The sequence below is a fragment of the Sceloporus undulatus genome, chromosome 10 (assembly GCF_019175285.1).
Source record: "Sceloporus undulatus isolate JIND9_A2432 ecotype Alabama chromosome 10, SceUnd_v1.1, whole genome shotgun sequence".
Lineage (NCBI taxonomy): Eukaryota > Metazoa > Chordata > Lepidosauria > Squamata > Phrynosomatidae > Sceloporus > Sceloporus undulatus.
In genome coordinates, this window is record NC_056531.1 from 10,329,606 (window position 1) to 10,344,599 (window position 14,994).

Here is a 14,994-nt window from a genome sequence, read left to right on the forward strand (position 1 = left end):
TAATAATAATAATAATAATAATAATAATAATAATAATAATAATAATAATAATTTTATCTATATGTCCTGCCTCTTCCAAAGATCGAAGCGGGATTACATTATTAAAATAATACAATGCAATTGAACAGTCAGTAAAATACTAATACTGAATTATACATCCCTATTAGTTCCTTAAAATCTCCAATCATCAATTCATATACCATCATACTTAGAGATGTACTGCCATGCAAGGATTGCTTCGCTGTTCCCTTTTCTGTGGATTTCCTTTTCATATATTGGCCTAAATGTGCAAGAAGGTGAACTTCAGTTTACTTGCATTTTCTCTTTCCATGTTTCTATTTAACGCTAAAACACTGAGAAGGTGTATGTCTTATTATAGTGGGCCCTTGCTATCCACTGGGGTTTGATTCTAGTACCCCCCCTCCCCAAATAACAAAATCCATGGATGGTCATTAAATTCAGTGGCATAGTAAAATGGTATCCCTTATATAAAATGGAAAATCAAGGTTTGCTATTTGGAATTTATACTTTTTGGGAATGTTTTCAAGCAGTGGATGCTTGAATCTGTGGATAAAAATATCTGTGGATAAGGAGGGCTGACTGTACTGCTGTGTGCACTCTTTGTCTTTGTGCACTAAAGTCAGCATACCCAGTTTTCAAATTATAGAACAGGAATAATAGGAGTGGGTTGTGGTGGCTTAGTGGTTAAGATGCCAATTTTGATGATCAGAAGATCTGAAGGTTGGCAGTTTGAGGCCTGAGTGTTGCATGATGGGGTGAGCTCCCATCACTAGTCCCAGCTTCTGCCAATCTAGCAGTTTGAAAGCATGCAAATGCAAGTAGATAAATAGGTACCACTTTGGTTGGAAGGTAACAGTGTTCGATGCAGTCATGCTGGCCACAAAATCACAGAGTCATCTTCGGACAACACTGGCTCTTCAGCTTAGTAACAGAGATGCGCACCACCTCCTACAGTCAGTTATGACTAGACATTCATGTCAGGGGACTACCTTTATCTTTAGTAGTTTATTATTTATTTTACCTCCAGAATTTTATTCTAATTTTCTCACACTGTCATATATAGTTCTCTTTACGCACGCACACACACAGAGAAAGAGTCCTTACGACACCCTTGTAAAATTGCTTTGGCTGAAAGAGAGAGACAAAGACAACCTAATGTCAAAATCAAGCTACATGAGGATGCTGCTCATATTGCATTGGCAGTGGTGGTTACTGGTGCGCCCAGTAGCCAAATGTGTAAATTGGACATGTTTGTTTTGTTGGCTGCTGTGTCCTCATATGGTGGAGGCCTGGTAGCCTGTGCTGGAAAACACAACCATGCTCAGGCTTAGCACTTCTAACTCTAGAAACCGAAATGGGGAGCAACCTGTGACAAAAAGACGATAACCTCATAAAATGTAGCATATTGTCTATGCCTTTTTTTAAAAAAAACTATCACATAGACCACTGAGTGTACATTTTGATGTGCACTCTCACCACATGGCTAATGTAGGCAGGTGGGTTTTCTGTTTTGATGTTAGAGGACCATAACCAGCTATCTTGCACCAGATGGAACTGTAGGTCCATCTAGCTCAGTGCTGTCTATTCTGACTCTACTACAGACCCTTTAGACCAGTGGTTCCCAAACTTTGGTCCTCCAGGTGTTTTGGACTGCAGCTTCCAGAATTCCTGATTGTTAGCCAAGCTGGCTGGGTCTTCTGGACATTGAAGTCCAAAACACCTGGAGAACCAAGTTTGGGAATCGCTGCTCTAGACTTTCCAAGAGGGCTCCTGGTCATCGCCCAGTAGCTGGTCTTTTTGAACCAGAAATGCCTGGGGCTTTCTGTCTGCAAAGCTTGTTATCAGCTCATTTAGCTGCAGCCCTGGTGCACTAAAACAGAGATTGGAGCAGACCAGCCTTAAGAGGCTGCATGGCAATATATTCAGCATGAATTATTTCAAGCGCAATAGATAAAAAGCTTCAGTCTCTTGGAGAGGAGGCTTGCAAAACTCTGTTGGCGTGTTGAGCTTCCTTGTTTCCTTTTTGCCTCCCTATCCCAACCTTCTTTCCTTTTGTTTCTTGTCTCTTTAGATTGTAAATCTGTGGGTAGACACTATATTCTCTCTGTAAGCTTCTTTATGAACATTTCTGTGTGAAGAGTGGGTTATACAATATTTAAATACTTATTTATGTATCTAAGTAAATCAATACTGTACAAAGGTAGTATAACCTCCACCACCCGCTCCCCAAAACCACTGATGGCATGTATTCTGGGGAAATCTAAAGGGCCTGTTTATAATAGCCTCAATCTTACAGTTGCTGTAACGTGCCTAATGTACGGAAGTAACAGAACAGGTGGCAGATGGGTAGTTGTCGTGACATTGTTGCAGAGCATTGCACAGCATTAGACAAGATTGAACCAGGATGCTGCCAGGAACTCTTTTTGCATGTGCATACATGCCTATTCCTAGTGAAGCTATACAAATGTACTCTGTTGTGTTTTAGTAGTGGTACAACTTCATTTTGAGGGGCAGTAAGCAGCACTGTTCTCCTCTGTAGACGGAGGTGGTTTTTTAATGCATAGAAATAGTCTCGGTTAGGTTCAGAGGTTAGGTTCAGAGGAAGATGCCAGCCACAGATGTAGGTGAAACGTCAAGAACAAACTCTTCTAGAACATGGCCACATAGCCCAAAAAACCAACAAAAAACTGTGAGTTATTGTACTTTTTAGCATAGAAGCCGATATAGTAAAATCACATTTACCAAGATCAGGTTTCAGTATGGAGAGGGCAGGCTTGAGTCCAGTTTGACAAAGTGAAGCCTCAGTCCGCAAAGTCCAGACTTGGCAGGCTAGAACCAGGCAGAGCTGAATAGTACCTTGGACAGCTCACTGACTGAAAGCTTGTTTCCAAGAGCAAAAGAAGCTATTGCTTCAGCAGGGTCCAAAGGCCTGAGAATTTATAAAGCCAGAGTGGGAATTATGCAGCTTTCCAGATGTTCTTTAACAGCCGGTCCCAGGAGTCCTAGCTGTCATAGCCAATGATGAGGAATGCTGGGACCTGCAATGCAACAACATGTAGAAGCCTGCATAGTAGGGTGAAACACTCAAGATAGGTTGAAACTGCAGTTCCCAGCAATCAGAGCTACCATAGCCAATGATAAGGAATGCTGGGAGTTGCAACCCAACAACCTCTGGAGGGGCACATAGTGCCCACCCCTATGATAGGTTGAGTCGAGTCTGTGTGTAAGCAAGAAAGAGAGGAAGGGAGAGAAGCACATATCTCCAAACTTATAGGTATCCCTTATAAGTTAGTTGAGAGTTCCTGCATGGCACGGGGTTGGACTTGGATGGCCCTTGTGGTCTCTTCTATGATTCTATGATTCTAGTTTGCAAGCTGGAGATACTTTACTGTATTTCATGCAACAATAGTCAGAAATGGGATTCCAGTCAGTCTTTTGGTTAAATCTACATGTATCTGCAAAAATAAAATTACTGAGAGAGAACAGAATTCTTCAACTGGTTTCGAGAGATGTGCATGCCTCAACTGACATCTTTGTGGAAGAGGCACTCTCTCCTATATGCAACAAGACAGGCCACTGACAGTCAGAGGTTGCAGGTGGATGAGAGTATTGGCCCTCCAGATAAGACATCTGTCCCCTTCAGTCCCTATTTCTAGCATTGCCAAGAGTGAGACGCTGAAAATAATTCATGCACAGATGAGTGCTTATATTCCCTCCATTCACCTTCCCTTGGTCAGTTTGCCTGCCCCTTTTCTTTAAACACCTGAGATGCATTTCTGAATGGCCAATTGACATTTTAAGTAACTGCAACACTAGACAGTTGGAGGCTGAATGAAAATCCCATTTGAAGAGGCAGGGTCCTTACGGGAGGACAATACTCTCACCCCACCCTCACATTTTTGGAAAATCCAAAATCCAAAACTACTAAGTGCTTTGAGTAATGGACTTTCCTACCTTTTCCCAGTGGTCCACCCCAAAGCGAGAACATTCTTGCTCAAGGAGGACAACAGCTTGTAACCTGAGAGCCGGCTGTATCTGATGGCCTCATCTTTCCCAAAAAGATGGAGTTAAAAAAGCTTTTAATTTCATGGCTTGAGACATTGCAAATCATTTATTACACATGCATGTTTGCTGTCAGGCAGTTTGCCTATCCCTAAAGACTAGGCGAGCTCGAACAGCCAAGTCCCATACAGCAGGCCTGTCAGAAGCCATCTTAAAAGCTGTCTTTCTTCAGAGGAGGTTCGAACAGCATTTCTTGACTGAACATCATGCCTTCCCTTTTGGGATGGGGGCCTGGGTGTTAGCAGATAACACACTGAAGCCAGGGATGGGTAGAAGAAGGCAGTGGGTGAGGAGAAAAGAATACCCTAAAGATACATCTGAGACGAGTTAGAACTTCCAGCAGCTGGCAAGTGCCATAGAGGTTGAAGATTTGCCAGAACTGTGAAGTAGAATATGGAACTTGGAGTATCCTAGCTTCATCAAGGGATTGAAATGACAGGTTACTAGTTCTTTTGAACAGAGCTAGGAAAAGGTATGCTTTTGGACGTCACCTCCATAAGCATTAGTGGATTACAGCTCCTGGAATTCCCCTATACAGTTGGCCCTCCACATTTGCGGATTTGACTTCTGCGGATTTGATCATTTGCAGTTTTAATGAATATGTTCTCGCTAGGAAACTAGGTCCTCCAGTGCAACTCTGCCAGACGTTGGCTGTAGAGTTGTGCTGGGGAAACTAGAAGTCCCTAGAGAAAACACTTCTCTAGGCTTTTTTGTGGGTTTTTCAGGCTATGTGGCCATGTTCTAGAAGAGTTTATTCCTGACACTTCGCCAGCATCTGTGGCTGGCATCTTCAGAGAATGAAGATGCCAGCCACGGATGCTGGCAAAACATCAGGAATAAACTCTTCTAGAACATGGCCACATAGCTCGAACCCCCCCCCCCCAAAAAAAAAACAATAGTTGCCTGCCATGAAAGCCTTCGACTTCACTTCTCTAGGCATTTTGTAGTTCTTCCAACATGATTCTAAGAACATCCTCTGGCAGATGTTGACCATAGAGTTACACTAGAAGACCTGGAGATTCCTAGAGAAGTGTGCGCTTAGGTAAAAGGAAGAGTGTTTTTTTATATGTGTTTTTTCCACATTCCCAGGGGCCCTTCACCCCTAACCCCAGTGAATCTAGAGGGATCACTGTACTTGCTAGGGGATTCTGAGAGTTGTAATACCAAAAAAGTCACTTGTCTAGGCTTGATCTTGAGCCTCTCTTTTTTCTAAACTCTGCATGCAGTTGTACAGTTAGTTAAATTTAGATCCAGGCTGTTATAGTCTAACAGTTTAGAAAATGGTAATGTGCATTATTTCACTAACCTCTAAGTGCGGTTGGGCAGCCCTGCTGCATTTTGGTCTGGTGGTTGCATATTTCTCCCTGCACTCTGGCTCTTTAGATGGCAATATGTACTACAGTCGCCCCTCCTAACTCGCAGATCTGAGGTCCATGCCCTTGATTATACATGGAGGGCAACCTCTGCTATTTGTAATGGCACCTGCACCGCACACACAGGGGCTTCTTCCCTAACCTTGTGCCCTAGTGGCACCACTAGTTCCTTCTCCATTGGCTCACCTTGTGCTTCCTAGCTTGAGGGTCCAGGAAGGCTGGAGAAGATGTTTGCACTCAGAGAGATCTTACAGCACCTTTGAGATTCCCTGAAAGAAAGAAACTGGCAGCATGAGCTTTCGTAAACTTCACTCTACTCTCAAAGGTGTTACAAGATCTCTCTACGTACTGATTCTACAGACTCACACAGCTATATCTTTGAATTTGCACCCAGAGTAAGTGATCCCTGTTTTTCCCCCCACTGGCAATAACTCTGTGAGGAGGATCACACTGTGAGAGACTGGTCAAAGTTTCATGGCGGAGTGGTGATTAGCAAATGGATCTCCAATTCCCAGTCTGGTAATGCATCCACACATTAGAAATAGTGCAGTTTGATGCCACTTTTAAAGTGCTGTAGCTGAATCCCAGGGAATCCCGGGATTCGTAGTTTTACAAGGTCTTCAGCCTTCTATGCCAAATAATGCTAGTGCCTTACCAAACAATTAAGCAAAGGGTTTGTCGAGGATCAAATGGAGTGTGTTTCTGCTGTCTCTTCTTTTGAAACTTGTCTCTAATACATTTGTTTTCCCTCTCTGGCAATCTTGCCTTCTGCCAGGAATCCTTATCATTTTCTCCTTTCTGAGAAGTGACAACTTAGAGTATGCTTTTTAGCTACGCAGTTGGACTGGGTTGTCATCGCAAATTCTGGCATTCTGTCGTGGCGGCTGACATCTCGCCGCCGCCTTTGAATGCGGCTTGCTTTCCCAGAAAGGCTATTGCTGTCTTGTTTGAGCGGCCTAAGAATTAAGGATTCAGAGAGCTCTTGTGGATTGCTATCATTTGATCCACCAAAGTTTTTGCTGGAAGATTGGACAAAATGCGCCAAGATTGGCCTTGGCACAGGAGGCAAGAGACTTGGGCTTTGACGCTGAACTCGCTGTGATGACCGACACAAATTAAATTTGTGTAGCCAATTTGTCTGTGAAAGTTGACTGATCAATTTTTTTTAATAAAATAGATTTTATTATTAAAACACATATCAAATATACAACATACATGCAAATATACATATTTCTATTCACATCTTATAAATAAGAAAAGGCAATAAAGAAAATAATGAAAACATATAATAAATTTACCATACATGTTGCTGTTACTTCAGTTATCGTCAATATTATTTCAGATTAATTTCTACCCAAGTATTAATTTAATTAATATTCATCTTCATCAACGCTTGTTGTTTCCCCGATTTCTTCCTTCCTTATATACCATCTTTCCTACTAGAGCTTCTCACTTCCCATTCAATATTTTCTAATCAATTTCTATACCTTCATTCTTTTCCTTCTTACCTTCCTCCTATCCTCCTTTCTTCCTTCCTTCCCTTCTTAGCCATCCTTCTTTTCTCTGTACTATCCTTAATCTTTCTTTCCTTTTCCTCCTACTCTTTCCCCCTATCCTCTCTCTCTCTTCTCTCCTCTCCTCCCTTCTACACTTCCAGATTTCTCGCCCTTCTTCTTACCTTCTCTCACATACTCCTACCCCTCTACACTTGCTTTACTTTCTTCATATTCTCATACTTTCCTTTCCAAAGTTGGCTGATGAATTTAACAGACCTCGAAGTCTACTGGAATGTTGAAAATCTTCGATCAGATCCCCTTGTCTCATTAAATTGCTGCGCATCTAAATATTTACTCCAAATGAACTAAGTGCAGCTTGGACCGGGCAAGGTATATTGGGAATGTAGTCTGGAGAATGGATACTTAGGTTGGAAGTATGGTGCAAAGAGGGAGAGTGACCTTTTCTCCCCTGTACTGCCTCCCCAGCAATACAGTCATCCCTCTGGCTGAAAAGAAATTCAACATTCGGCCTTGAGATATTTCAGATGAAAGATTTCTAGAGCTGAAAAACGTTAGTGCCTGAATGCTAAATTGTACTATTAATTCCTAGATGTTAACTGGTGCGGGGGTGAGAGACTAAGAGCGAAATTAATTCATTGCATTAATTTGCACCATGTGTTTTCCACTTTAAAACAAGGCGTGAAAATGACGAAAACCTTAAACCCCAAGTGTGGCCCCCAAAATATACATTAAAGTAACAGGGAATGTTAAAATCATGGAAAACTAAAAAAAGGTAAAGCAACAGGGAATGAATTTAGAGAAACGAGAAATATTATGCCTGCCTCCAAATCCTGACTTACTGGGAAGAAACCAGTGCAAGTGATGGGAGTCTGTTCTCCTGTCATTTGGGATGCAGCTGATGGATATTTTCAAACACATCCCTCTCATGCAACAATAGTCAGAAATGGGATTCCACTTACAATTCTTCCTCCCACCAGAGATTGCTGGAAGGAGGATGGAAGATAATGGAAACATGTCCGTTAAGCCCCAAAAAACAGAAGAACAGACTCCTGTCGCTCACAGCAGCTGATACCCAGTAAATTAGGATTCGTGAATAGTTTTTTGTGGGTTTTTTGGACTATGAGGCCGTGTTCAAGAAGAGTTTCTTCCTGATGTTTCGCCAGCAGCTGTGGCTGGCATCTTCGGAGAAATGCACCCTCTGAAGATGCCAGCCACAGATGCTGGCAAAATGTCAGGAATAAAGTTTTTTAGAACATGGCCACAGAGCCCGAAAAACTCACAAAAAACTATGGATGCTGGCCCTGAAAGCCTTCGACTTCACATAGGATTAATGAACTTTTACAATCTCTACATAGTCCCTACACTATTGAATACATAGGGATCCTCAATACAAATCAGTTTTTTTAAAATTATTGTTAAGGCATTTAATGACTTACAGGTAACTACCATATATGCTAGTGTGTAAGTCGACCTTACGTATAAGTCAAGGGAAGGTTTTAGGGTCAAAATCCTGGATTTTGATATGACCCATGGATAAGTCAAGGGTAAAACCTAGGGGGCTATAAGGAAGGATGTAAAGGGGGAAATACCACTTCCGTCCCTCCATCTCCTCTGGACCTCTAGGAAGCATGTGGATTTAAATGGAGAGTTGTTTCCGTAGGAAGCAAGGTCTTGCAAAAGGGACTGGAGAGATGATTTTAAATGAAGAGTTTTCCCCATAGGAAGCAAAGGCTTGCAAATGGACCAGACAAGTGCTTTTCAAAGGGGAGTTTTTCCAATAGGATAGGAAGCAAAGGCTTGCAAAATGGACTGGAGGGGGGAGGAATTCAGTGGAGATTGGAGCATCAGGCTTGCTTGCTATAGGACCTTTATAAGCACTACGGGTGCATTGACCCTTCTATAAGTCTACCCAAGATTTTAGGGGCAATTTTGGGGCATAAATTTCTCGACTTACAGTTGACTATATACGATATTCTCTTCAAAGCGTGAGAGTTAACAGCAGTTGAACCAAGTTAAAACTGTTTTGTTTGTAGTCTAGATGTAGCCCTGAAACCTCAGGAGGAAATCTTTACTTCTCTTGAAAGTGGTAAGGTAACCCAGGGCTGCAGCCACACTGCAGAAATAATCCAGTTTGACACAACTTTTCACTTCCATGGCTCAATGCTGTGGAATTCTGGGAACTGTACTCTAATCCCCCCTGCCATGCAGGAACTCACAATCAAAGCATCTCCGACAGATGGCCATCCAGCCTCTGCTTAAAGACCTCCAAAGAAGGAGACTCCACTTCACTCCGAGGGAGAGTATTCCACAGTCGAACAGCCCTTACTGTCAGGAAGTTCCTCCTAATGTTTAGATGGAATCTCTTTTCCTATAGTTTGAATCCATTGCTACAGGTCCTGTTCTCTGGAGCAGCAGAAAACAAGCTTACTCCATCCTCAATATGACATCCCTAATATGGTACTGGTAGCCCTTACATCAGCTATCTTGAAAACTTGTCTGATGTCTGAAAATTAGCAAACTCTATTACCCAGTACCTGGGATTATGTGTCTATTTTGTATGACTGTAAAGCCATGAACATGCTTATTTCCATGCCAAGTATGCTTGTGCAAATACAATGTGGGTGCATGTATATTATAATGTTTTTGTGTGGTAGGGTGGTACACATGTAGGGGCATCTGTACGTATACATGCACAATTTTGAGGTTAGTGTTCTATTCGTACTTGTCTTTGGATATTGTGGTGACTGATTTTGGTTCGTTCATGTGCTGAATCCTTTTATTGCTCATTCTTCTGTGGCATGCACAGGAAAGAAGAACGGTGATGCAGACAGGAATTTTGACACACTGGATTTGCCTAAGCGATCTGAATCAGCAAAAGGTAATGTGCAAATGCGTCTCCGCGTGCTTTGAAAAGATCAGCAGAGGCATGCGAATCCCAAAGGGCTCTTGCTGAGGGAGTGAAAATTATATGACATTTATCATGCCCATTTATGCCTGTTTAAGTTCACAGTGGAATGAACGTTCAAGTGCTGCTTATACTCCCATATTTTTTTAACATGGCCTGATTGGATTGGCTAAAAAAGTTCAATATTAATATTGCACCAAAAAAATAGCACATTTTCTACACTACTTCCTAGCAGATTAAAAGTTGTGAAGTCGAAGGCTTTCATGGCTGGCATCCATAGTTTTTTGTGGGGTGTTTGGGCTATGTGGCCATGTTCTCGAAGAGTTTATTCCTGACATTTCGCCAGCATCTGTGGCTGGCATCCTGATTGTTGTTTATTTCAGTGTGTATTTCTTGAGTTGTTGCAATTGCAATTTCATTTTTCAGCTGATAACGTCATGTCATTATAAGGTCATACTGTTTCGTGTTTTGGTTGGGCATGTGCACCCTGTTTTAATATCGCTCTTTGCAGCGTTACCGTTAAGACGATTTCAATGCTTTTACAGGAAATGCCGTTCTTCCTGGAATGGTCTTACAGGAAGACAATAAAGTCTTATGGCTTCATTGATTTGCAGCTTCATTGATCACAACTTTAGTAGGGCAATTCTGCTGTGCTGGAGGCTTGTTCTTCAAAGCAGAGCCCTGGGCTTTTGCTCCAAAGTCCTGCCTTTGTGGCACTGCTGGCTTCTAGTTTAGCACCTCCTCTCTTCTGCAGTCCAGGGTGACCAGATGCCATACCGCAAAGGAGGACCACTCACCGCAAAATGCAGGCTAGTCAATAAAAAATGTTGGACGTTACCAAATAAAAGGTAGAAACACTACCATAAATATACAACGGACCCTTGTTATACGCTGGAGTTTGGTTCCAAGATCCCCGTGGATAACAAAATCCGTGGATGCTCGTCCCATTAAATATAATGACATAGCAAAATGGTGTCCCTTATATAAAAATGGAAAATCAAGGTTTGATATTTGAAATTTATACTTTTTTTTAACATTTTCAAACCGTGGATGCTTGAATCTGTGTATAAGAAGGGCTGACTGTACATTCATTTAATGTGGCTTATTTGCTGACTCTCACGACTGCAAGATTGGCAGTTCGAGACCCAAGCGCCACATGGTGAGTTTCCATTGCCAGTCCCAGCTTCTGGCAACTTAGCAGTTGGAAAGCATGTAAAAGTGGAAGTAGATTAATAAGTTCTACTTCGGTGGGAAGGTAACAGCATTCGGTGCAGTCATGCTGGCCACATGATCACAGAGGTGTCTTTAACAGTGCTGGCTCTTTGGCTTAGTAATGGAGATGTGCACTGCCCCTACAGTTGGTCACAACTAGACAGTCCTTGAGCCAGCATGGCTTAGTGGTTTGGACTCTGATTCTAGAGACCAGAGTTTGAGTCCTGACTCGGCCATGAAACCCACTGGGTGACCTTGAGCGAGTCACACTCTCTCAGCCTTGGGAAAGCCATAGCAAACCTCCCCTGAACAAATCCTGCCAAGAAAACCCCATGATAGAATCATAGAGCTGGAAGATAGGTTTGCTTTGGGAATGCCATGAGTTGGAAACAACTTGGGCACAAAATAACAGCAAAAGCAAACGTCTTGAAGCAAGTTGCAAAGAGGCTAAACACACTTTATTGGAAATGTGTTTTTGGGAGGTCAGAACAGCCTGTTGCTCTTAAATTCTTCCTTTTCTCCTCATAAACATCTGTTTCAAAAGCAGTTGGTGCACATAGTTACTTAAGGCTGGATTGAGATTGCAGCAATTTGGAATTATTCTGTAAAATAGGCAAGAGCGAAATGGCAGTTTCTGCCCTGTTAAAGGCATGGGTCAGATCTGTGGCATGGAACTTTAATGGGTTCTTATGAGATCAGCACTTGGCTACAGAACAGCTTCATTCCTAAGACTGAAAAAGGTCTTGATATTCAGATGGTTTTGGTTTGAGTGACATAGTGACATCATGGATGTTGTGTATATGGTTGTTGTTTTTCTAAATCCAGCATTGCAGGCTAATCTCTTTCATCCTAAAGTACTGTTTTTTGGATCAATTTTTTAACCTAAATTTTTAGACTTATATATGAGTATATACAGTATTTCTTGTTGTTGTGTGCCTTCAAGTTGTTTCCGACTTATGGTGACGCTAAGGCCCTAAACCTGTCATGAGGGTTTTTTGGCAAGTTTCTTTGGAGGGGGTTTGCCATTATTTGGAGGTTAATTAATCCAGAGCGTGGTCCACTTTGCATTCTAACTTTATAGGCGATGCGCCTGGTCACAGAAGAGAGAGCCTTCTCTGTAGCAACACTTGGGATGTGGAACTTTCTGTCTCATGAAATATGCTTGCCACCACTCCTTGCTCCCCCCTCAAAGGATGAAAGCTTGCAGGGCCCTTTGGGCCAAATTTAGGTGCCGACAGTATGAGTAGTTTTGTTAACTTGCTCTATAATGTCAACTGAAGCTGCTCCCCTCTTGACTATGCCATCTGAAACCATTTGTTTTCATTTGTGTGGAAGTATAGCATGAGGATTTTTTTCTTGTTTCAATAGGAGGTGGGGCTGTCATCCCAGCAAGCTTTTAAAACCTGTTCTGTAATACAGTATATTCAAATTAAATTGTTATAAAGCAGTAGCATCATGGGACGTTTATGGTCATCAGTGTTTGGAATATCATTTTATTAATATAGGTCTTCTTTGCAAAGTGGGCCCTTGGTTTGGTTCTAGGACCCCCTCGTAGTTACCAAAATCCATGGGTGTTCAAGTCCCATGGTGTACGGTAATGTAGCAAAATGTTTGCTTTTGGGATTTTTGCCAAGGGGGAAGAGAATATTTTCAAGCCATGGATGGTGAAATGTGTGGATGCAGCATGTGTGGATATGGGGAGCCAACTGTAGTGCAGGAGTAGGGAAAGTTGAATTTTCCAGATATTTGGGATGAGAACTTTCACAACCTGTTACCATTGATCATGGTGGCTAAACCTTCTGAAAGGTAAAGTTCCAAAGTGTAGTAGTTTGAGTATTGGACTAGGAGAAGGTAGACCTGGTTTGAATCTTCACTCAACTGTGCAACATACTGGACTACCTTAGGCTAGTCCCTCCCTTCCTTGCTGGTATGCACTGATGTGGGTACACCACATCTGTCTGTGTCTGTGTGTCTGATCTACACATTGTCCATGATTTAATGGGCAAGGGCACAGGACTGTTATAGTGACCTCCTGTAGAGAGATCTTGTAGCACCTTTGAGACTAACATCTTTCCAAAGAGAGAGATGAGATGAGGACAACAGTTCAGAGGAATGATTTCCTCCTGACTGTTGGTCCCATCTTCCTCTCTCGACTTTCTTAGAAAGATGTCAGTCTCAAAGGTGCTACGGATCTCTCTACATACTGATTCTAACAGAAAACACGGCTATTCTTTGAATAGTGACCTCCTGTATTTTGAAGGTGACCACTAATAACTGATCAAGGGCAGCCGGCTGCAATGCAAATCGATCAATCCCATAATGTATCTGTTTTCACTTATAAATGGATAAATGGATTAAGAATAAATGGATTAAGAATTTCCACGCAGTAGAGTCTGGTGTGATACATGTGGACACGATGACTAGTAGGCAGTAGCCTTCTCTTTAAAAGGATTGTCTGTTGAGGTACAATACTTGTACTTTCATTTATGAGTGGACATAACCCTACCCTGGCGTAACTGAATTCAGTATTTGTGGGCATTATCACCGCCATTTAAGATTGTATTTTGAGCAGCTTGATGCCGGGACTGTGTAGTAGTCAGCTGCCGTTCCCTTGTGTTATTAAAGGATCCTCATAAAAATGGCACAAATTTTGGCAGGTACATAATAGAAGGGGGCACCAACCCACCCCAGCTTGGACTGCCTCCTTTTATTGCTGTTATTGCTAAGCCAAAAGTATCAATCTGGCCCTGATCCACTTACAAAATTCACACATAAAGAGGTTGTAATCAATTTGATCTAATGTCCTCGTGACCTTGGTGGAAGCTGGAAAATCCAACTTCTTCTTTCCCCTCTTGAATTCAAATGTTTCTCTGCGTCTTTAGGCCACATTTGCTTTTGTCTAAAATCAGCGCTATGCACTGTTTAAACAGCCTGAACTTTTAAAGCTTGTTTGTTCCCAGCAGGGTTGGAAACAACCGAAAAACGACTTGGCTTCTGTGGGGGAAAAAAGAGAGACAAAGGAGAAATCGGTTGCTGCCTAATACTCAAACGTATTGTGCTCTGGGAATTCAGAATTTTATATTCCATTCATGGAGACTGTACTGGAGCTCCGTGGTCCCGGTTTTTTTGTGTCTTTCCTCTTGAGTTATTTAATGGAAGTTCATCCCTATCATTGGACCCGATACAGGTATTGACCCACCCTGGGTTCGGCCTGGGCCGAGAGAGGTCTAGCCTTCTTTGGCTGCATCTGCACTGCCAGAATCATATGAATCATAGGTTGAAGAACCGCAAGGGCCACAGTGCCACCAATTCTTTGGGCCAGTTAGCTTGTATTCCATCTATTTATGCCATGGGGGGAAAAAACGCCAACCGATCTAGACGTGAAAAAAGGAAGCATGCTTTCCATCTGAGAAGAGGTGCAAGAGTTGCTTACTTGTCTTATCTAATCTCAGGGCACATCAACTTACTGTGCTGTAAAAGGTGTAAGGAGAATGTTGGAAAGAAGGGAAGGGTGCATTGATCTCACGAGGACGGTGAGAGGATTTGCAATGTTTTGTCTTGCACGAGGCATGATCCGTCTCGACAAATCACACTGTGATTTCATAGAGTCATAGAATCGAGAATGGAAGAGACGACAAGGGCCTCGCATCCAACCCCATTCTGCCATGCGAACTCTCAATCAAGCATCCCCGACAGATGGCCATCCACCTCTGTTAAAGACCTCTAAGGAGAGAGGTCACTACATCCAATGAGAGTTTGTTACACTGTCGAACACCCTTACTGTCAGGAATTCCTCCTAATTTTGAGTGAATCTCGTTTTGGAGCTGCATCATCTGCTCCGGGTCCGTCTGGGCAGCAGAAACAGCGTTTTTCCCCTCCTCAATATACATCCTTCAAGTAGTTA

General features: G+C 42.4%; 1 protein-coding gene across 11 annotated transcripts in view; it reads left to right on the forward strand.

Annotated features, from left to right (window-relative positions):
* Window positions 1–14,994, forward strand: part of ARVCF (ARVCF delta catenin family member) — a 640,643-nt gene that overhangs the window by 557,483 nt on the left and 68,166 nt on the right. For all 11 annotated transcript variants that reach the window (XM_042441597.1, XM_042441595.1, XM_042441594.1 and 8 more), the window contains one exon: window positions 9,780–9,851. In XM_042441597.1, the coding sequence (XP_042297531.1) occupies window positions 9,780–9,851 (72 nt within the window). The remainder of the gene's footprint in view (window positions 1–9,779; window positions 9,852–14,994) is intronic.